This window comes from Psilocybe cubensis, chromosome 1 (genome assembly GCF_017499595.1).
Source record: "Psilocybe cubensis strain MGC-MH-2018 chromosome 1, whole genome shotgun sequence".
Classification (NCBI taxonomy): domain Eukaryota; kingdom Fungi; phylum Basidiomycota; class Agaricomycetes; order Agaricales; family Agrocybaceae; genus Psilocybe; species Psilocybe cubensis.
In genome coordinates, this window is record NC_062999.1 from 2,360,915 (window position 1) to 2,381,971 (window position 21,057).

The 21,057-nt window shown below is 48.6% G+C and overlaps 11 protein-coding genes across 11 annotated transcripts; 7 read left to right on the top strand and 4 right to left on the bottom strand.

Annotated features, from left to right (window-relative positions):
* Nucleotides 1-119: 119 nt before the first annotated feature.
* On the top strand, nt 120-1,004 carry JR316_0000762 (Transport protein particle subunit trs31; the record flags this gene model as incomplete). Its single annotated transcript, XM_047886576.1, has 4 exons — nt 120-409; nt 468-664; nt 717-841; nt 894-1,004. The coding sequence occupies 4 exons, from the start codon at nt 120-122 to the stop codon at nt 1,002-1,004; spliced, it is 723 nt and encodes a 240-aa protein (XP_047754322.1).
* Nucleotides 1,005-1,182: 178 nt separating this feature from the next.
* Nucleotides 1,183-2,224, top strand: JR316_0000763 (putative dihydroorotate dehydrogenase A (fumarate); the record flags this gene model as incomplete). The annotated part of the gene is made up of 3 exons (XM_047886577.1): nt 1,183-1,350; nt 1,410-1,707; nt 1,731-2,224. The coding sequence occupies 3 exons, from the start codon at nt 1,183-1,185 to the stop codon at nt 2,222-2,224; spliced, it is 960 nt and encodes a 319-aa protein (XP_047754323.1).
* A 116-nt stretch (nt 2,225-2,340) lies between these two features.
* JR316_0000764 (Repressor ROX1) lies at nt 2,341-3,662 on the bottom strand (the record flags this gene model as incomplete). The annotated part of the gene is made up of 3 exons (XM_047886578.1): nt 2,341-2,766; nt 2,819-3,573; nt 3,626-3,662. The coding sequence occupies 3 exons, from the start codon at nt 3,660-3,662 to the stop codon at nt 2,341-2,343; spliced, it is 1,218 nt and encodes a 405-aa protein (XP_047754324.1).
* Nucleotides 3,663-3,983: 321 nt separating this feature from the next.
* Nucleotides 3,984-5,122, top strand: JR316_0000765 (uncharacterized protein; the record flags this gene model as incomplete). Its single annotated transcript, XM_047886579.1, has 3 exons — nt 3,984-4,168; nt 4,245-5,016; nt 5,099-5,122. The coding sequence occupies 3 exons, from the start codon at nt 3,984-3,986 to the stop codon at nt 5,120-5,122; spliced, it is 981 nt and encodes a 326-aa protein (XP_047754325.1).
* A 100-nt stretch (nt 5,123-5,222) lies between these two features.
* On the bottom strand, nt 5,223-6,671 carry JR316_0000766 (uncharacterized protein; the record flags this gene model as incomplete). Its single annotated transcript, XM_047886580.1, has 4 exons — nt 5,223-6,290; nt 6,341-6,446; nt 6,494-6,549; nt 6,597-6,671. 4 exons carry the CDS (start codon nt 6,669-6,671, stop codon nt 5,223-5,225), a joined length of 1,305 nt encoding a protein of 434 aa, XP_047754326.1.
* A 208-nt stretch (nt 6,672-6,879) lies between these two features.
* JR316_0000767 (uncharacterized protein) lies at nt 6,880-7,857 on the bottom strand (the record flags this gene model as incomplete). The annotated part of the gene is made up of 1 exon (XM_047886581.1): nt 6,880-7,857. One exon carries the CDS (start codon nt 7,855-7,857, stop codon nt 6,880-6,882), a length of 978 nt encoding a protein of 325 aa, XP_047754327.1.
* Nucleotides 7,858-7,938: 81 nt separating this feature from the next.
* JR316_0000768 (UV radiation resistance-associated protein) lies at nt 7,939-10,458 on the top strand (the record flags this gene model as incomplete). The annotated part of the gene is made up of 9 exons (XM_047886582.1): nt 7,939-8,529; nt 8,580-8,815; nt 8,866-8,968; nt 9,021-9,102; nt 9,153-9,270; nt 9,322-9,672; nt 9,721-9,799; nt 9,846-9,952; nt 10,005-10,458. 9 exons carry the CDS (start codon nt 7,939-7,941, stop codon nt 10,456-10,458), a joined length of 2,121 nt encoding a protein of 706 aa, XP_047754328.1.
* Nucleotides 10,459-11,631: 1,173 nt separating this feature from the next.
* On the top strand, nt 11,632-15,415 carry JR316_0000769 (Pumilio domain-containing protein C6G9.14; the record flags this gene model as incomplete). The annotated part of the gene is made up of 13 exons (XM_047886583.1): nt 11,632-11,730; nt 11,790-11,828; nt 11,888-12,095; nt 12,144-12,515; nt 12,573-12,634; nt 12,691-13,290; nt 13,343-13,832; nt 13,886-14,087; nt 14,165-14,252; nt 14,308-14,478; nt 14,543-14,662; nt 14,720-14,830; nt 14,888-15,415. The coding sequence occupies 13 exons, from the start codon at nt 11,632-11,634 to the stop codon at nt 15,413-15,415; spliced, it is 3,090 nt and encodes a 1,029-aa protein (XP_047754329.1).
* A 728-nt stretch (nt 15,416-16,143) lies between these two features.
* Nucleotides 16,144-17,293, top strand: JR316_0000770 (Porphobilinogen deaminase; the record flags this gene model as incomplete). The annotated part of the gene is made up of 3 exons (XM_047886584.1): nt 16,144-16,611; nt 16,671-16,681; nt 16,738-17,293. The coding sequence occupies 3 exons, from the start codon at nt 16,144-16,146 to the stop codon at nt 17,291-17,293; spliced, it is 1,035 nt and encodes a 344-aa protein (XP_047754330.1).
* Nucleotides 17,294-19,100: 1,807 nt separating this feature from the next.
* JR316_0000771 (Ubiquitin-conjugating enzyme E2 W) lies at nt 19,101-19,882 on the top strand (the record flags this gene model as incomplete). Its single annotated transcript, XM_047886585.1, has 8 exons — nt 19,101-19,121; nt 19,201-19,305; nt 19,367-19,387; nt 19,444-19,536; nt 19,606-19,616; nt 19,674-19,725; nt 19,784-19,802; nt 19,872-19,882. 8 exons carry the CDS (start codon nt 19,101-19,103, stop codon nt 19,880-19,882), a joined length of 333 nt encoding a protein of 110 aa, XP_047754331.1.
* A 331-nt stretch (nt 19,883-20,213) lies between these two features.
* On the bottom strand, nt 20,214-21,023 carry JR316_0000772 (uncharacterized protein; the record flags this gene model as incomplete). Its single annotated transcript, XM_047886586.1, has 3 exons — nt 20,214-20,435; nt 20,547-20,720; nt 20,841-21,023. The coding sequence occupies 3 exons, from the start codon at nt 21,021-21,023 to the stop codon at nt 20,214-20,216; spliced, it is 579 nt and encodes a 192-aa protein (XP_047754332.1).
* Between the last annotated feature and the right edge of the window lie 34 nt (nt 21,024-21,057).

Below are 21,057 nucleotides of genomic sequence, written 5' to 3' on the forward strand. Positions count from 1 at the left end.
ATAGGAGGTTTGTGGTTATTATATAGTGGCAGGCCGAGTGCCAAGCGACTTTACCGGTGGGACCCCAGAACACAATGCTGCAACCGCTAATTCCTGTTTAGTCGCCCTGAGTCGCAATAATGGCTTACGCTCAACCCCATCCAAGGCTCTCCGTCGTCTCCAATTCTTCACAGTCTTCTTCCACAGATCATCTGTCTCCGACAACGTCTACTCGCTTCTCACTGCCTTCCGCTCCCTCTCTCCATGCACCCTCCAACAAGGCTGGCCCAAACAGACCCAATATCTACGACCGCAATCTGAACAAAACTAGAGGCGCAGAAGTCTCTTCAGCCGCCTTCGCCTTTCTGTTCTCAGAGATAATTCAGTATACCCAAAAGAGAGTTAGTGGTATAAATGATTTGGAACGTCAGTACGTCTTCCCGTGTCAACCACATTTCGCGTTGTGTCTTCATGCATGCTCCATATAGATTGAACACACTTGGGTACAGAATTGGTTCTCGAGTCCTTGAGCTAATGATCTGGCGCGCCGAAGGCTCCTCCAAAGCACCAAAGCGCGAGATCAAGCTCTTGTCGGTGCTCGTAATGATTCATGCACAAGTATGGAAAGCTGTGTTCGGTAAGGCTGCCGACGCGATTGAGCGAAGCGTAGAGAATCCAGATGAATGTAAGGTCAAATTACGCTACTTGAAATTCCAAAGAAAATAATAAGTATATAGATATGATCATTGACAACGACCCGCCTATTGAACGACACATATCCGTTCCCAGAGACATGAGCCAATTGAGTTGCTCATCATTCACGGCCGGTATTGTAGAAGCGGTCCTAGACGGTCTGTCCTTCGTAAGTGTCTATTTTACGATGTTTTCTGCATCAAACTAATTTTTTGCTTCAGCCTGCGAGAGTCACCGCGCATAATACACCCATTGCACAATTTCCGAATCGGACAACAATTCTGATCAAACTGGAAAAATCTGTTTTGGAACGCGAAGAACTGTTAAAATGAGGTTGTACTATATAAGAACTTTCCTGTACTACTTCACTATCTTATTGCATGACTTACATTCTATTCCCACTGCCCACTGCCTCCGAGGCAGATGCTTTCGGGGTCCATTTTGACCGATTGAATTTGATCTTATCTCTCTGGGACTCTTGCACTTAGTTACTTTGCAGCTACTTTCATCATGGTTTTGCTTCACGTTCTTGATATCAATCCTCCCTTGCTAAACTCTTCTTGCGCTTGGTCGTCCAATCTGCAGCAGCTGACAGAGCTATACGAATCCCCGTATACAGGAGCCGTAACAACACGCACAGCAACTTTACTTGGATTCAAGGAGGATAATAATCACACTGTGAGTTTCAGTGACATTATCTCGATTCACTGGATTCAACTTTCTCCGCATATCACTAGGTAGCTTTTCATGTGGAGGCGCTGACAACAATCAATTCCTATGGCTACTCTCCCCATCCCCTGACAGAGTATATCGAATGGGTGAAGGACATCCTTATCTCACACCCATTATCTACAAAACCTATTATTATCAGCATAACAGCCTCAGATCCACAGACGTTGGCAGAAATGGTGAATTCCATTCAAACTCTTCGAGAAGTACTACAAGACGGAAAAATTGGGAATGCACGAATTGGAATAGAACTTACACATCGTGTCCAAATATCCCCAATTCCCCACCCTCGGGCTACAGTTTCAGGTCGCTATTACCATTACTTGAAGTTTTGACTGCGGCGTACGCCAAAGACAACACCCTGACTATTGGCCTCAAATTACCACCATACGTTCACAAAGACCAATTTGCAGAAGTTTTTGCGGTCTTGCAGTCTCTGCAAAATTCAGCAAGATACAATGGATCCGCTATCTCATTTTTAACGTGCACCAATACGCTAGGAAACTCCCTTCTCTTTTCCGAGCAGTCAATCTCCACAATTGAATCAAAAAACGAGTTTGCAGTGCCCACAGGCCTAGGAGGGTTGGCAGGTGAATCGCTCCATCCTTTGGCCTTGGGAAATGTTTATGCGTTCAAAAAATTGATATCCTCTCAATCCGGCGCACACGCCGCACTAGGGAATATTAAAATTATCGGCGTAGGCGGGGTAACTTCCAAAGCTGCAGTCGAAAGGATGACAAAGGCTGGAGCAGATTTTGTTGGCTGTGCGACGCTGTTTGGGAAAGAAGGCGTTCACGCATTCGAGATCTTGGGGAAACGGTAATATATAAAAAATACAAGATGGGGTCTCAAAGGTTAACGCATAACTCTCTAAAATGAACGAAATAAAAGGACAAATGTGCGGAAGGGCAAAATCATCTACGCGTTCAATCAATGCAATCATAATCCTGAATCGCCATAAAAGTCATGTCCTGAAGCGTAACGGGAAGGCGCTAATGATGGAGGCAAGGAGGGTGATAGGAACGTGTATGAATGTTCAGCGCCATTGATGAAGAAGTCGGCATTTTGTTGAGGAATCCTCATCAGCCGGTCACCCGAACCCTGTAAAAACTGGTAGCTCGATGATTGTGCATGATTCATCTGCCCACGGCTGACTCCTGGAGAATGGGGGTAAGGTTCAATGCGGGACTGTATGTTGCTGGTGGTATGCGAATGTTGAGGGTAGAACGTGGCAGGACGCAGGAGAAATGGGTTCCGGCTCCTATTGTCTGAGTACATAGGGTTGGGAGACACTGGAGACTCGGGTGGAGAAGGATAATATTGATGCCGATGGCCTTGGTCGTTTGCAAATGAGCAGTATGGCTGCTGGTATTTGGTCAACAAAAGAGTAAAATATACTGGGTCAAAGGCAACTCACAGGCACCGAGACATTGGTGGATTGGACCCTTTCATCCCGTGCATTCGGCGGACGCAAAGGATTTAAAAACACTGGCGCGCGCGATTCTTCTGGGGGATAGCTCGCGTATGATAATCCGGGTGTTTCAGAGCCATCCTGGTTGTGCTCTTCGCCGTTCTCTAATTCGAGTTGCTTGAGAGCAGCAACCAGTTCGTCGCCCTCTTTTCCTGCGAGAATGAGCTCTGCTACATTTTTGCAGCGCTCAATGTCTTTCTCGCTGTTCCGTTTGCCCTTCCTCTTGAGCGGCTTTTTGGTTCGTGGAACAGGCGAAAATTTATAGCCAGGATGCTTTTTGGCGTGTTCAATTTTCTCTAGCTCTGCCCTTTGATGCCAAACAAGTTTCTCCTCCTTTGATAGATTCTGCCAGCAATGGCCTATGATGCGACTGATGTGTCGATTGTCGTGTTCGACGGAGCGACTGATCCTGTCACTTGCTAGAAAATCTGATCGATAGAGCATGAAAGCATTCCTCGGTCTAGCGATACGTCCCGGAGTAGACGCATGTTCATCTCCAGAATTGTCGCCAACGGTCAAAGCTGGGGAAAGAGGCTCAAAGGTAGGGCGGGCAGTGTCCTTTGACAAAGCATTGACAAGACTTGAAGGAGTCGCTTTGAAAAAATCAAAGTCCTCATCCTTTGGCGCTCTTTGGTTGGTGAAAGAGGCGCCGTTATGGACAACGTTATGCTCAAATGCAACGAAAGGCAGGCTCAAGTTATCTTGTCAATTTGTTAGTTACAAAGCCAAGCAATGATTATTACAAGAACTCACCATCAGCCGAATCTTTGCGACGTAAAGTGTAGTCCATGGTAAAAAGAGAAACTGGGGCGTCTGTTGAAGAAAGAAAGAGGTCATGGCTAATAAATAGCACTCAATGAAAGGTTTCGAAAACCTTTCTTTCATTAAGAAGTTTATTTTAAAAAAAACATTGGAACCGATCAATCAGCGGGGTCCCCGACCGTGGTTGAGGCAAAGATATCTTAGGGAGAAACATAGAGCGAATAGAAATGCAAAAGGACCTTGGCGCGAAACTTTGTGTTGTTTGTGTCTGCTCGTAGAGTCGTCCAACCTATTGATAGTCAGTCATTAGGTTATGATTCGGGAAAGTAATGCAGCTTATTCTGGAAACATGCCCACACTTCTCAACCATGCATCAGGCAGCGCCAATCCAGCCACTTCGCAGTCCGCGCTCTGGGCATACCTTCAGCCTGCGCTAGATCATATTGTTAAATCTCCTTCAAACGATCCGAACGGTAAAGCGCCAGCCATAGATTTCGGACTTTACGCTGGGATACATTCGGCCTGCTACAACTAGTGAACAGACAGTTTCGCGTTTTCGTTGCCCAAGGAATCACACTGACACCATCTCTCTCTTTTTTTTTATCTGCAGTTTTACTGCACAGAGTGAAGCAAATGCTGCCAACCCATCTGACGACGACGATAGTCAACCTGCCAGTGGGACGGACATCTACGTTCAACTGGACAAGTATTTTGAAGAAGCTGCACGCGAATTATCTCTCGGCGCTCCTCTGGACGATATCACCCTGATCCAATACATAGTGCCCGCCTTCAACCGCTACCACGCAGGGGCGCAGTCCGCGAACCGACTGCTGAGTTACGTCAATCGGCACTACGTCAAGCGCGCGGTGGACGAGGACCGCGGATGGCTCCGCCTCTCTGACGTGCTCGAGTCCGTCGCGAAAACGCTCACGAACGACGATTCGCGCGAGATCATCACACGCAAGCTGCGGGAGCGGCGGGCGGACGAGCTGCGCAAGTGGGGGTACCGTGATGGGGATTCGAGTGAGCGGGTCGCATTTGCGGAGGCGTGTGCAGAGGCCGCGAGTCCGCTTGACCGTGTCGTTCCTGTTGCTTCGCTCGCCCTGCGCCGTTTCAGAACGGAGTTTATGGAGCCTTTGCTTGCGACTCCGAAAAATAAAGGAAAGTCGAAAGCCAAGAATAAAGTATCAAAACCTTCAGGGCCAAATCCTACCCGTCCGAAAGGACGCTTGGCTCGCGCGGTAAAGGAGCTGCTCGAGACGGACGCTGTAGATGAAGAGGAGAGATATCATCTAGCGTCAAGTCTTGCGAGGGCTCTTCAGATTATTGGTGTGAAAGAAGAAAATCTGCTACGCAAAAAACTAGACAAATACGTCTTTTCTGTATCTTCGACACTCGTCCTTCCTCCTTCATTAAAGTCATTAAAAATTTAAGCTGGAATGCTTATTGTCTGATACACTGCAGTTCAAACTGTATACTACAAATTGAATTTCACCCTCTTGTACAAATGATCGCTGAGGAGGCAAAAACTATATCAGCAGGGCCCAAGGTTTGGAGGTGCCAAGATTAGACAAGTCAAGAAAAGACACTATGTATAGCTTTGCGTCTGGGTAGGGTCACCGTCCTGCCTCTCAGTTGCTGGACCCATGTTCAAGAAAGAATCCATGTCCATCGAAAAGTTCATATCGCCATCCTGACCTTGCCCGTAAAATTGGGACGTAAGGTTGGACAGGTCAAGCGTATTCATAGCGTTCATATCAAACGTTTCCGCTCCGGCTTGCAGCGAAGGGGATGTGCCCTGTCCCGCCGAAAACTGAGCCAAGAGATCTGCAGGCAAAGGCAGGTCGTTGGAGTGCGCCTGAGGCATCGACCCGTCGGTGTCCATGTCGCCAGTGTTTGAAGAAAAGTCGCCAAAGAGCTCCTGATCGACTTTGGAGTCCATGTCGTACGCGGGGATGGTTGTATCTCCCTTTGAATTATCAGCGCCGTCACCTTCGTTATGGCCCTCCAAAGGCGAGAAAAGCCCGTCTCCTTCGTTTTCTTCGACTGTTTCGTTCATGCCCACCGTGTTGAAATCGGGCATTTCCATGTCCATGGAATCAAGGTCGAGTTCGATAGGTTTGTCTGAAGAATCTCCAAGGCCCACGGTGAGAGAAGAGAGCTGAGGCTTGGGCTGGATATTATCTGGCATGGTCAAATCTATGGTATCATGCGGAACGTTGAGGGAGCTAGTGCCTTCGTTGAACGCGGCCATCAACTCTGGGGGGAACTCGTTGGGCCCCATGGCGCGTGCCGATTTGGGCGCCAACGTGACGGGCGACGCGAGGCCTTTCTGGAACATGGCCGCCTCCTCCTCGGATATTCGCATCGAGGTGGACGAAAGATCGAGTTTGAGGGGGAACGGGCGCTGGAGGGAGGAAATGGATATGGCGGAGGGTCTCCGTCCAGGTAGTGTGCTGACGGGCGAGTTTCTAGGGTTTGTGCCGGTTTCTTCTGTTGTTGCCTGGGTTGAAGATGTCTCTTCCATTTGCTCTGATGGTTGGGTGGGGAGTGGAGGGGGGAGCATCAAAGCTTCTGTCTGCTTGCGACGCTTTTCAGCTTCAATGCGCTCTTCTTCGCGCCGCAAATCGCGTTCCAAAATGTTGATTGCACGCTTCTACGAGGATGGTTGAATATAAGTGTTTGAGGAGAAATCATGGAATTTACAATTCGAGCCTCGATAGAATCGCAGAGTTGATCATATCGTTCAACGCTGCGACCTAGGGCAGCGGTCATGGAACGAGGAGGACTCTGCGCGTTTGCATTGCCACCTCTGCATCATTTAGCGATATCTGTTGTCCAAGCGTTTCCGCAGCTTACAGTTTTCGCGTGTTGGCGTAAAAGCCGTACACTTGGGCAGTGTTGACGACGGTGTCCTGAGGAAATGTCAAACTCTGGTGCAGTGAGCAGAATGACTGTATACTTTGAGACAATGGGCAAGTGCGTTTACTTCTGGTTCCAAGATTTTAGGCTGCTCGGGTGGAGGTTGGGAAGGCATTGCAAGAGGTAAGAGCTGTGCACGGGCCGTGCTGTTATCTTTCAAAGTTCTTGTTGATGAATGGCTTGGTAGACGCTATACGTTTTGGGTATGGCTTGGAAAGGTTAAAAGGCAGTTGGATGAATAGTTTTAAATTGGGTATTCGACATGTGGTATAGTACTGCTATCCGTTATAATGCTACAGAATAAAGGGTATCCCTGGAAAATATCAACCGAGAAAGGCGAGTTCTGTCATTCGCCTGACTTCATCATCCTCGATGTTGGCAGTCTCCAGAAGGATACTGCCCCGGTTGTACATGACGACCGGACGGGGAGATCTGGCCGAGGGAGATAAAAGAGGGACATGATCGTCTGGAGTGGGACTTGGGAGTGGACTAGCAAGACGGGAACCGAGACTGGCAGTGGCCTGGACAGCAAATTGAGCAGGGATAGTGGGGGAGGGGGGTAGATGTGAAGCGTTGAAGGATTTTTTCGAGGTAGACTCTGAAGGACTAGAGCGAGAGAGGGAACCGATAAAGGAACGACGAAGGTTGTTGAGAGAGGCGCTCATGGTGAGGCGGCGGGGACGCAAGGTAGGTGGATTGTCGTTTGATGGTGAATTTTTAATTTCAGGGACGGGGATTGGCAGGGACTTTTCCTTGTCTCGTTTGAACGGATTGAGTGATTTGCGGGGGGTGGAATCTGTCATGCCGCGCTTGCGAGTGGCTGGAGGATCGACAGATAAAATAGGCGGTGCATGGTCGATGACGAGGATATCCTGAGAAAAACGGTGCTGGACAGGACTTTCTACGATGATGGGAGTGGAGGGGCTGTTGTCGTTGGTCTTGAGAAGGAGATGAGGGTCAGCAGCAGGGTTTAGTTGTAGCTCAAGCTGGGCAAAAGAGTCGTCGGGGAGATGAAAGGCAGAGCTGAGGGGGCTTGGCGGAGTCTGCGGGGAAGGAGAGTCGTTTGATGTACGGGAATGCGGGGGAAAGAGGGACGCCTTGTCGAGCAGAGAGGGTGGATTGCCAAACTTGAATGCATTCATGCGCTGGCGCTCCTCCTCTGCTGGCCTGTTGCTTTTGACGACATCTGGGGGGGACGGGAGAAGACGGCGAGCTCTGAGGGCAGCATCGCGACTTTCCTTGTCGTACGCGCTCTGTGGCTGGATGCGGATAATGGGACGCTTCTTCTGTTTAGTGCTCATAGCTAGTTAGTGTAGTGAATGGCAGTTGGAAGCATGTGAACGAGTGCTGCCTATTTCGGACCATCCTCTGCGCTTCCACCCATGCAGCCTGACCTCTCCCCTCTACACTCACAGCACCAGAGGCGCATCCGCCACATCACAGGCCTCCGCATACACAATCTCTCTCCCTTTCCCCGCCGCGACCGCCTCGCTGCCCCGCCCCGCCACATCCCCCTCGACACCGCCGACGACAACATCCTCCCCCGCAGACCCCGCCGCCGCCGAACCAGCGCCGCCTCTTCTTCCTCAATCGTCGCCCCCGCCAACTCCCAGGCTGCCCTCCAGAGCATCGTCGCCGCAAGACTCGTCCACTCCTTCATCACCCTCTCCCCACTCCGCTCCGCGCCCCTCCACCAGCCCAAGCTCCCCCCTTCCCCTCCCACATCCGCCCCGCCCTTCAATTCCTCCTTTGCCAAATCTACCGGCCCCCCCGTCTACTTTTCCCCTGTCCACCGCCCCTCTACCAACCCGTATTTCCCCATCGACACCCGTTCTCCACGCGATTTCCCCCCTCCATACGACCTCAGCGCACAATCTCTCCATGTCCAGGTCTGGGGAAATCCTCCTGCCGGATGGTCATTGCTCAATGAATGGCATTTCCATCTAAATCAGCTCCTTCCTCTCCCCGAAGATGTACGCCCAACTTTCATATCCTCCCATTCATTTACTTATTTCCATTCCAGGTCACCTCCCTTCCCCCAAACACTCTTCTCGTCTCCCTTTCCCCTCCAGGCAATGTCTTTTACCTCCCTCACCCTTCTGACCGCTCCCGCTCTCCTTCTCCCTCACACGGCTACTCCTCTGAACCTGAATCAGAGATAAGGAATCCCACCCCTTTACGCCGCCGCCGCCACCACAATCCTGCTCAATCCTCTACCGATACCCTTACCAAGACTGCTGGCTTGCAAGATCTCTTCAAGTACAAACCCTCTCTCTCTTGCTTTGACCACTGCTCACATCCATACCTAGGCTCGTCAACATCCAGTCATGTATTTTGGACAATGAAGCCTCTGTATCAGAGGTTATCAGGGGCATAGGCCACTTGTTGGAAGACGATTCCGCCTTTTCTCAGGTATACCGCGTTTGCACTTGATCCATTCTCTTTCCCGACCCTTGCATTTCAGCGGCGTCACATATCCGAGTCCGAAGCTAGGATTCAAGACCTTAGACGCAACCATGACACAGTCAGAGAGCAGTGTGCACAGAGTAGGCATAATTTTCCTCTCCCCATACCCACGCCCCTAATTGGCACACAGAAAGAGCTCAAATTATCGCATACAAGCAGCGCCTACAACAACGGTCCGACTTGCTCGAATCTGCACGTATCGCATTCGACATCAACTCTGACTTGACCCAAGTAATAGCAAACGAGAGGTCAGTTTTGATCCCAATCACCCACTAATTCCCCTGACACTCCTCCACAAGGGCCCAGCTGACAGCCTTGCACGCCCACATGACTTCCATACGCACCTCCCTCCTTTCCACCCTATCTACCATCTTCCCCATCGAGCTGCTTTCCCCACCTGACCTCTTGTTCACCATCCTCGACGTGCCCCTCCCCATCCCCGTCAACCCAAGCGACCCTGCACCCCCGCTCACCTTGCCAGAGCATAAAGAGGTCACAGAAGAAGCCGTCGCTGCCGCCCTTGGCTTTGTCGCCCAGGTTCTGCAGATTCTCGCCGCCTATCTCGGAAAGGGGCTAGTATATCCCGTTACGTGCATTGGGAGCCGGAGCTTGATTCGGGATGGGATCAGCGCCATGGTGGGTCCCAGGATGTATGTGCCACCTTTTTATCCCCTTTCCCTGCTTGACTGGTGCTTTAGGTTTCCTTTGTTTTCAAAGGGTGTCGATACCTATCGGTTCGAGTATGGCGTGTTTTTGTTGAACAAGGATATCGAAATGGTGAGCAGATTCAAGTATTCCTCTTGCGTCATTAATGCGTTTCTAGCTCATGTCGGAACGCGATCTACGCGCGTTGGATATACGGCATACCCTGCCTAATCTCAAAAACCTTATGCTCACGCTTAGCCACGATAACATACCAACAACGACACGGTGAATATCTGATTTCAGTATAAAGTAACGAAAAGAGCTGACAAACGTCAAGGCCTGTTTTGCGACGGCACTCACCTATATTGTCCATATCTTCGGGGCTCGCAACGCCCTCGCGCTCTTCCTCGCCGCCAAACGAGGATATGATGGATGTTAGCACGCCCAAGGCGTCCCAGATCATCACACCAATAGCCAATGGAGACCAGTCGAGGAGCGGTGCAACAACTCCCACAGCATCGCTGCATGACACTACCAAATCAAAGTCTTCATTCCTTGGTTTTGGAGTACCGTTTTGGGGGAGGTCGTCGACAATTCAGAGGGAAGAGGAGGATAGTGTGTCGTCGTCTGAAGATTCGAGTGATGATGCTCCAGGTGCAGACGACGAGGAAGGAGATGGGGACGAGGACGATAGACGGACGATACATGGTGTTGTTGCTTCACCATCTGACAACTTGATTAACCCCGTCGAGGTTGGTGGTCAAGCAGAGAAAATTGCGCCAGCAGAGTAGTGGTTCGACAACGTTGTATTCAGAGTCGTCCACGTTGTACAAGAAGAATGTCCGTCTCTTTGGATCCCGCTGTTCTAGACCCTTGCAAATGTACGCTCCGTCGTCGCCTGTCATACTTCGCCAGCTCGTCCGTGTTTTCGTTTCCGTGTCTTTGAGTGTTTTCTTTCTAGTGTTTTACGTTAATATTCGATCGATGATTTGAAGCAAATTGCTTGCCAACCAACCCAGAACAGAAGCTAGCCGCTAATATAGAGTAAGCAGCGTACATAACAGACCCCATGTGGACTGAGAATTTCTGAAGCTTCTTGGGTGGGGGAATTTATGATCGGTTCTGATGTGATGAGTAAAAATTTTTAGCAGCCTTTTCGCGCGGCCGACTGTTCGTAAACTGTGTGTCGAGCGCCCTTTACGAACAAAGACAACTCCGTCGTTTGATTAAATTAATAAACAAACATTAAAAATACAAAGAAACGGGGTATGGTTATGGGGGCTGAGATGAAAGGACATGTTGGGGGGTCGCAATTATGATCGGGGAAATAGGCTCCTTGATATTAGTTTTGAATTTGCACAAAAAAGAGCGACAATCAGTGGTTAAAAGATACATGCCCCTATTATAACAAGAAGAGAGAAATTACGGGGAACAGGTTCAGGAGCTTGAGAACACGATGGAAGTTTTAAGCGAATTCTCGCCAGGGACCGGAGTTGCAAATTTTTGAAGGGAATTGCCGGGCTTTTGAGTTCAGGGACCAAAACGTAGCGCTCTTCGACGACCATATACTTATATTCTTCAAGACGACTCACACCTTCTCTCTCGACCATTCTCTTCCCTACTTTCTCCGCCCAACATTCGGGGTACCAAAAAGAGTCCGTCGTCGTCTTTTCCGTATCCTTCGCTTCCCCTTAGATCCCCTTCTTTCAGCTCGGACTCTGGCCTATTGTAACATCAGTCCTTTAAGGCGGGCAAAATCACAGTTCACAGGTCAGTCGGCCTGATGGCGGCCCTCTGCTGAATGAACAGCCTCATCTCATCACAATATTGTCATCCTCCTTTTTCAGGATCCCTTCATTTTGTGCAACTGCTCTCCTCGTCGAAAACCTATACCCTCTGAAATACCTCTTTTTCTTCCTGTCCTTTACTGCTCTGAAAAGTTACAAGCACCCCTTGATTTCAAAATGAACACTATGGAAAATACTATCTCCCCTACTGATAATCATCCTTCCCCCGACGAACGAAAGAAGAGTCCACCAGCTTTTTTGGACCTGGCTGACTCTGTACGTTTCACTTCCTCTTCTTTTTCTCACCGCACTAAACTTTTTCCTTGATCCCGCAGGCCGCGAGGTTGGGAAGTAATATGCCGGACATGTCAGCAGTGAGTTTTGTTTTGTGTCGCCTTTTTTGTGTCCAGTTCCGAAATTCATCTCCTGCCAGCGCGTCGAGTTGAAGCGCATCGAGCACGAACGACAGCGTGACTTGCAACGAAAACATTTCGAGGCCCAAATGCAGGCTTTGGAACTGAAACAGGCTCAGGAGCTGCTCAGCATCCCTTACGACTCGAACGGGAACGGTGGCATTCAGCACTTGGCTGTGTCCGCACCGACCACTCCTCCACGTCTCAATGCCCAGCTTGCTCAACTCGGTGAGGCTTTCTCTTTACATATGACCTCCCTCTCTGACTCTTTTCAAGGTGTGGTGCCACAGGCCGACAAGCGTAAATCCGTCACCTATGCCCCTACAGTGCCGACGGTCAACTTGTCCCCTGACCTTGCTAACGGTGCTGCTACCAATGGCTTCAGCCGCCCTGTCGGGGCTAAGAGCATGCCTGCCAGCAGACGCACTTCTGCCAGCAGCCACGACGAGGAGCTCGCTATCCACATCCAAGGACTCTCACTTGCTGGTGGAGACCGTTCGAACCGTGCTTCGCCTGTACACGCTCCTGTGTCTGCGTCGAGCATTCTCAAAGGAAACGGACGGTATCCCGACGACGAGGGTGCGAGGTACGCGAACACCTATAATGCCGGGATGATGTTGGATGAGCAACTGGATCAGGAAATGCACAGTATGTTTACCCCCGAACGCCATCATTTTTTTTACTGACCTTGTCCCCCCTTTCTAGATGCTATGAGGAACCTTCCTACTTCTGATGATGACAAATATAATAATAATTACCAGGGCAAGGTAAGTCTACTTGACACTTTGTTATTTTATCTTCCTTTTTTCATTAAGCGAAATAGATTTCCACTGCTTCGGCGGCTTTGGATTTGGCACATATTTCGCAAACTTCTCCTCGTGCCCACTACGCGAGGGCACTCGACACCAGGGAAAAATCTTCTGAATGGCCACAATTCCCCGGAAATCCTCGCGGACCGGAGGGCGTCGTGAACAGGTCTGACAGGCGCGCCACGAACCCCAACTTGATCTTGTCAGCACCCGCCGACGAGAAGGTTCTCGGTGGTGGAGTGGTCTCTGCTTCCTCGACCCCTCTTATCCCACAGCAATCTCAGGGCCCCGCTCATTCACTTAACCAAGGTCCTACTTCGCGCCGAGGATCTCCTCACAGTTTGTTGGACAGCCTTTCTGCGACGACCCGCTCCGTTCCTGCAACGCCTCTGGGCATGCCCACTTCGGCTGGAAGTCACCTGCTAAAGACTCCTGGGACTCCTCACAACCAGGAAGTCTTGAATGGACGCATCTCGACTCCCAACCCTCACGTCTTGAACGAAAGCTCCGTCAATGCGATTGATTTGCAAGCTTCCCTTTCCCGTCTTCCGACGGGCCCTTACGACAACGGTTCTTTGACTTTCAACTCGATACAGTCTGGAGGCCGTGATGAAGTATGTTTCGGCCTTTTCATCTCTTTAATTTTTTTATTAATCATAACTCTAGTATGATGCAATCTATGGGCATAACGGCGGCGTCGTCGACAACACTCGTTTCAATACTTACGGATTCGAATCTAATGGTCGCCCAAGTGCCAACCCATCTAATGCTGCCCCACTTAATAATCCCGCAGGACCTGCGAGTTTGTATTCTACCCAACAAGGATCCCGCTACGGGCTTGGACTCCCCACGCGTACTTCCTCCGGCAATGATAGTAAGATGAACGGATTGCATGGACCCAAGCACAAGCGTGGTGACATGGATCGCGAATGTAATGAAATTTTTCCTGTCATTCAGGGTGCGCCAACTGATCTGTTCACTGCAGTCAACCGATTCGCTGGCACCCGCCTTGAGGACCTCCAGGGCGAAATTCCTGCCCTCTGCAAAGATCAACACGGTTGCCGTTACTTGCAGAAGAAGCTCGAGGAAGGTGTCCCAGAGCATCGCGACATGATCTTCCGCGAGACCTTCGGTCATTTTGCCGACCTCATGACTGGTAAATCTGATTGAACTCTTTTCTTCCATTGCAATCGTTCAAGCTTTTGTTAGATCCTTTTGGTAACTACCTCTGCCAAAAGCTTCTAGAGTTCTCCACGGACGAACAGCGCAATGTTATTTGCGAGTCGGTTGCTCAGGACCTCGTCAACATCTCTTTGAATATGCATGGAACACGAGCAGTGCAAAAGATGATTGATTTCTTGTCAACTCGTCGACAGGCAAGCTTATTTCTCGCTCCATTTCTCTTTTTTTTGTGCCCGGGCTAATAGATGAATAGCAGACTGATCAACGCTATAACGCTCAAATTCGCGCCATCATTGTCGCACTCAGCATGCACGTTGTCGTCCTCATCAAGGATTTGAATGGAAATCACGTCATTCAAAAGTGCTTGAACAAGTTGGCACCTGAGGATAACCAAGTAAGCATTCGGATGTTATTTGGCTTGCTGAACTTTATAATTAAATCATTATTAGTTCATCTATAATGCTGTCGCGGCTAACTGTATCGAGGTTGCCACCCACCGTCACGGATGCTGCGTCTTGCAAAGATGTATCGATCACGCTTCGGAGATGCAGCGAGTCCAACTCGTCAACGAGATCACTTATAATGCACTTACTTTGGTCCAAGATCCTTATGGCAACTATGTGAGCTTTTTTTTTTCTTTGCAAAATGCTCTTGATGGGGCTGAACCTTGAGGACTTTTGTTAGGTTGTGCAATACATCCTTGATTTGAATGACAACCGATTCAGTGACGGCGTCATTCGCCAGTTCTCAGGCAATGTTTGCGCCTTGTCGGTCCAGAAATTCAGTTCAAATGTGATTGAAAAAGTAAGCAAAAAAATTCTACCGCTTAAATAATTTGCGCTTATCAATATATTTCGATAGTGCATCCGTGTTGCGGAGACTAACACGCGCAAGATGCTTATTGACGAACTTTTGAACCGTTCACGACTGGAGAAATTACTCCGCGACTCTTATGGCAACTACTGTGTCCAGGTTTGTAAATCTTAAATTGGTCAATTTTCCTTTCTTGACACACCAGTTCTTTTTTAGACTGCTTTGGACTATGCGGACCCGGCACAGCGAACCCTCTTGGTTGAAGGCATTCGTCCAGTTCTTCCATTGATACGCAACACTCCGTACGGAAAGCGTATCCAGAACAAGCTCCAACGCGAACAAATGGACCATTTCGGCGGATTCCCGAACCAACAGGCGCTTGTCAACATTGCTCTTAGCAACCAAGGAATGGGTGGCCTCGCCAATCGTCACATTCCACAGGGTCACTCTGCAAACCCTCTCGCGGATGTTTACGCCTCTTCGAATGGATTGTACTCGATGCCTGCGCAAGGCAACTTTGCCCAGTCGCACCTGAGCGCTCCGATGCACAACCTTCAGCCACCATCCATCGACGGATATGTTTTGCAAGGCAACTCGAGTCACAACCAAGGGCTGCCGCAGCAACATTCGCACACAGGGTCATTCCCCGCAGCTTCGTTCACTGGTCTCCCTGCCTTTGGTGGGGCGCTCAACGGATCTATCAACGACCCATATCAACGCTCGGCGTTTGGATATGGCATGTAAACCCATAGCCTTTCATCAACTTTCTTTCGGACACGTGGACTTATCAAATGCTTTCTGAAAAACCTACCACTCCTTTTAATCCTTTTCGACATCCATTGCCCTCTACATTGATTGATACATACAAAATCTACGCTACTAACCTACATCTCCATTTTGATCTGCTGTTCACATACTCGTCTAACCATGCCTCCCAAACCTTTCTGATTCATCATACCACATCCCGCATTGTATTTTGCAAACGGCATATTTTCCCGACCATTTGTTTTCATGCTTTCCTGTGACCAACACTTTTTTATTTGCCATCCACATTTGTAAAGGTTATTTCCCTTCATTCTAAGTACTTACTACTTTAAGTCGGTTGTCTGTCTTATAGTATTCTCGTTGCAGCACTATTGGTCTGTCATTCTGTAGTTTCAACTCAAGCTGTATAAAGTCCTTTATCTAGATTCTTCGCATGGTGGAATGAATGCAACTATAATTTTTCTGTGAGTTTATAATAGCACGACAAGTCTGTGAGATGCCCAACGTCTTTCCCGTTGGACAAATGTGTAGCCTACCCGGTCAACAGAAAGTTTACCTCGGGCCGATGCTTGCCGAAGATAAGAGCCAATTAACGCGATCTTGATTTCCCAGTCGCGGGATAAAGAAAGATCTCGCGTTCATTTCGTCTTCATCGTTCTTCATAAACCCAAATATCCACTCGTTTTTCGATTCCCAATCCCACAAACATGCCTCGGACGTTCACTTTGGCCTCTAGAGCCTCCCAGCTGGCCCAGATCCAGACCAACATTGTCCTTGCAAATCTCCAGGAACAATTTCCACCTTCTGCGGATGGCTCGACGCCCAACTTTGCTACATCGTTTATGGCCACTGCTGGTGACAAAAATCAGTCCCAAGCTCTATATCTGATCGGTGGAAAGGCTCTTTGGACCAAGGAGCTCGAAGTCGCGTTGAAAGAGGGGCATGTCGATATGCTCATCCATTCTTTGAAAGACGTTCCTACTACTCTGCCGGAAGGATGCCTCTTGGGCGCTATCCTCGAGAGAGAGGATCCAGTTGACAGCTTGGTGGTCAAGCAGGGCGAAAATTGGAAGACACTTGATGACCTACCTGCTGGAAGTGTCGTTGGCACCAGCAGTGTCCGAAGAGTCGCGCAATTGAAGCGCAAATACCCTCATCTTAAATTCTTGGACGTCGTAAGTTTATTCCCCGATCCATTTCACTGGCCGATAATCAATCATATATTGATTTATAGCGTGGAAACTTGTATGTATTTTGTTTAGCTATTATATTTGCAAAGCTCAGATTCTATATTTGCAAAGGAATACGCGCTTTGCGAAATTGGATGCACCAGATGGTCCTTATGCCGCCCTTATTTTGGCTAAAGCAGGCATCGTTCGCTTAGAAATGGGCGACCGTATTTCTTCTGACGTCGGGCCACCTACATTATACCATGCAGTCTCACAAGGTGCCCTGGGCGTCGAGATCCGTAGTGATGATACAGAAGCACTCGAATTGTGCAAGAAGCTCACTCATCGTGAAACCTCGTGGAGATGTTCCGCTGAAAGGGCATGCCTTCGAGTTCTCGAAGGTGGTTGTAGTGTGCCTGTCGGGATATTCAGCAAGCTCGTTGCTGAGGAAGGTGGAGAGCTTCTTACCATAACTGGCTGTATCACTGGCCTCGATGGGAAGGAACATGTCGAGCAGACGGTGTCGGAGAAGGTCGCGTCTCAGGAAGACGCAGAGAATGTTGGAGTAAAATTGGCCAAACTTCTGATAGAAACCGGGGGCAAGAAGATTTTGGACGACATCAATGTCGACCGGGAACGACGAGTTGGTGAGGCAAAGGCTGCAGACGAGGTAGCTGCAGCATCCTAATCTTTTTGATAAATAAAGAATGTATGTGTATTTTTTGGGAATTGTATCATATAAACAAATTGGCGCGAAAGCGGTCTGTGCCAATCCTGAAGATGTCTTTTCATTCATGACAGTGAACATGTCTCTGAGTTGATTTGCATTCAAAGAAGAGTCATTAAGATACAGGCTGTAAAGCAGGGTAGCATCTTCAAGGTCGGCACCGTAGACGCTTTGTGATACGTACTTCTTTGCCCAGAGAATTATTATTTAACAGCAACGAAATAGGCATTGATTTAGCCAAAATGACCTCCGGACTTTCCAGTCCCCATGTTGCGCTCCACACTAATGCCATGGTTTGTAGTTCTCGATATGCCGACCACTTTACCCGAAAGGTGCACCGAAACTGAGATTCGAAGCACATGAACGTTGTTGTAGAGAAACGTTTAAACTGTAAAATGTTCCAGTACACGCTTATGAGCGTAGGACCAAGCGTAGGACCAGGATGTGCCGTTTCACAGCCTGTACGTTTTCCCATACCACTATTTCCGATATACATCTGGACAAACCAGACGTGTTTGATGACTGGTGTGCAGCTTAATATGGCGAGGGCTAGCCTCATTCCTAATAGACTAGGCGATGGTATTTCATTCAATGTGGAACCACTGACTTTGAACCACGCGGTCTCTCAAGGTACAGTCGATGTCCACACTGAGAATGTTGAAGTATTGGAGATTTGCAAGAAAATAGAGCGTCGAGGAACGACGTGGACGACGTTTTCTACCAAATGCGCTTGTCTGAAACATCTCGAAGGCAGACATGCCGATTGGCATTGCAAGCAACCTGGCGGCAGAGGGTGTTTAAGGAGAACTCACTGGCATAGAGGTCGAGCACAAGATTACACAAGTAGTAACCGTAGAAAATGAACCGGGGAGTATCGGATTACCCTGGACAAAACGTTGAAGGGAAGAACATTTTAGGTGGAAAATGTGGATCGAAACCGTCGTATAGAGGTGACTCAGAACAAAAAGGATGGAAATGAGTAAAAGTAGGTTTTATTTATGCGATGAAGTATCGTAGTCGTTGGGGAATGTATCATACAAGGTCAGGCGAAGGATATTTGGAAGAACTTGATACCATTCGATGGGACGTTGTAGGATCTTGTGGGCTTCTCTATCTCTCCACGAGCGCCTGCTGTTCCCTTCTGAAGATACAGGATTACAGGTGACTCTAAAGTGGGGAGATGTGAAAATCAGATTGGCGAGGTTGCTGTTTATATACTCAACCTCTATTTGGTCTTGCTTGGTTTTTGCCACATTTAGCTACTCCCTTCGTCCATTTCATATACATGCATCTAAAAGGCCATTATCGTAGGAGCAATAACAACTTTAGTTTGAATCTCTATAAATCGGAAGCTCAATGCACAATGATATCCAGAGGAGGACCCTGCCAGTCCCCAGGAGTGCTTGACATGGCACCAGCACCGCCACATCCCCCTGTCTTGAGGTGGCTGTACACCAATCTGATTCCGAGGTCAACTGCATGCTACTAACATCCATAGTCTTTCGATAGACGGCCCTTAGTCGGTTTTGTCAGAACTCTTTTATTTTTTCTTCTTGATTTATCTCGAGTTTTCCTCATGGCGTCTATTTCTTCACGAAGACTAGCGAAAGAGCTAAGGGAAATTCAGTCTGAAGGATGCCCAGTCGGTGAGCGCTACCGTGACTGAGTTTGCCACTCCTTTGAGGGATCTATCTCATCGCACCATAATCCAGGAATCACTCTAGTGGAGGCTAATGATTTTACCAAATGGATATTTACTATACAAGTCATGGGTGAATCTTTGTACGAGGTGTGCCCTTGATTTGTGGTTGTTCGCCTCGTTCCCTATTGATTGATCGAGACCACTCTCTATGTTTGTTGTTCTATAGGGAGAAGTCTATACCCTCCAGTTTAGATTTGATCCCCAGTATCCAATATCATCACCGGCTGTTCAGTTTGTTGTGGGAGAAGGCAAAGAGTCACCTATTCATCCAGTGAGATGTGTTATCTGAAGGCACCTGTTTGCAGATTTCTAATAATCCTCTTTCTTTGCAGCACGTCTATTCTAATGGCCATGTAAACTTTCCAGGATAACAGATTTCAGGATCTCATACTTAAACACATTTTTTTAGATTTGTGCATCCATCCTTGGTAATGAATGGTCGCCCGTTCTCAGCGTCATTGCGGTCTGCGTAACGCTTCAGAGTATGCTGGCGTCGTGCAAGGTGAGTACTTAAAACATGACATCCTGTAAATGCATATGGATTATATGAATAACTTGTTAACATGCGCAGAAAAAAGAACGGTATGATCTGGCCACCGTATGTTTCAATATAAACCAATGTTAACGGTCGTTTCTCAGACCTGTTGATAATGACCGTTATGTTAAAAATGCACCTGAGAATCCAAAGAAGGTATGCTATCTAATCTGTGAACCCCTTCTGACCATAAGTCATCTCATGATCGTGCTAGACTGTTTTTCACTACGATGGTGAGTAGATCTCGTGTGGTGCTTTCACTTATCCCATTTGTTCTCATTATCTTTGGTCCTTTGGTGCAGATGATACGTAAGTGCAATTGGCCATTGCAGTTTATACCATTTGCTCAAACAAGTCACACTTTGATCCAGCGTGTAATACCGGTTCACAATATAGGTAATCCGAGAGTCGCTTTACATCATTTCGAAGGACACCAGACAGGGCCGCTGGAAGCCGCTGAACGACCATCATTCACAACTATACATAGTTAAGCATTTTTTACCACAATGTCGAAGCACAAGGCTGTAAAATAATGTACATAAAGAAAAACCCGTATTATATGACACAAGGAAAGCGGAAGCGTTAGTCAGGCAGAGAGACACATCAAACAGTTGTATCCTAAACTTTTCCCGCACAGCAACTTCTTATAACCCGTTGGGAAGGCGTGGCGTTTTCATGCGTTGCGACGGGCATGGCGATATGTGTCGGCGGCGCATCTTCTCGCGAATCAGCGCAGCATCCCGCGCAAGATGTTCTGCAAGAGCATCGGCCGTCCGGGCAATTGCACTGACCCCCACAACATTCCAACTTTGGAAGGTTGACCACGCCGAAACCAAAGGGTTGCGTTCGTGGCATTCTTGAGGAGTCTGGGTAAACAGTGGTGTCCATGGGATCTATACTGTGTGACCACATTTTGCGGTTAACTGGCGGAGGGGGAAGGGCTGCCGCTATGGCAAAAAAGCGATTTAAAATAGAACCTCCAGGAACATTAGGCGATTGACTTGTGCTTGGTAAGTTTGCGCCCATGCTGGGATCAACGCAAGTACCGCATCCGTCACGACAGTCTTTCCTGTTGTGATTGGCGTGTAGAGGTCCTCGATGTTCCACACAACCGGGGCAAGAGCATCTGACACCACAGGTGCAACCTGTTCCTGCGAGGGAATGTATTTCGCTCATGGGAGGCATGGTCGGAAACTCTGGCATTGCTGAGCTACGAGATAATGGAGCAGACAGAGAAGGGGAATAGTTGTAAATCGGAGCAAGATCTGGACCTGAGGATTGGGTATATGTTTTGTCATCTTTGTGGCGTTTGTTTGATGAATGGCTGGGAGAAGAAGGACGGGAGCGGCGCGTTTTCTCCCTCGAGTCGATATCTTTTCGGACATGGGCAGTTTCTTCTGGTATTGGAGTACAGCAGCGCAGAGCAGCAGCACGGGCAAGTGTGGCCAGGGCATCGGTTGAGCTTGGACCTGATGATCCGGACGCCGT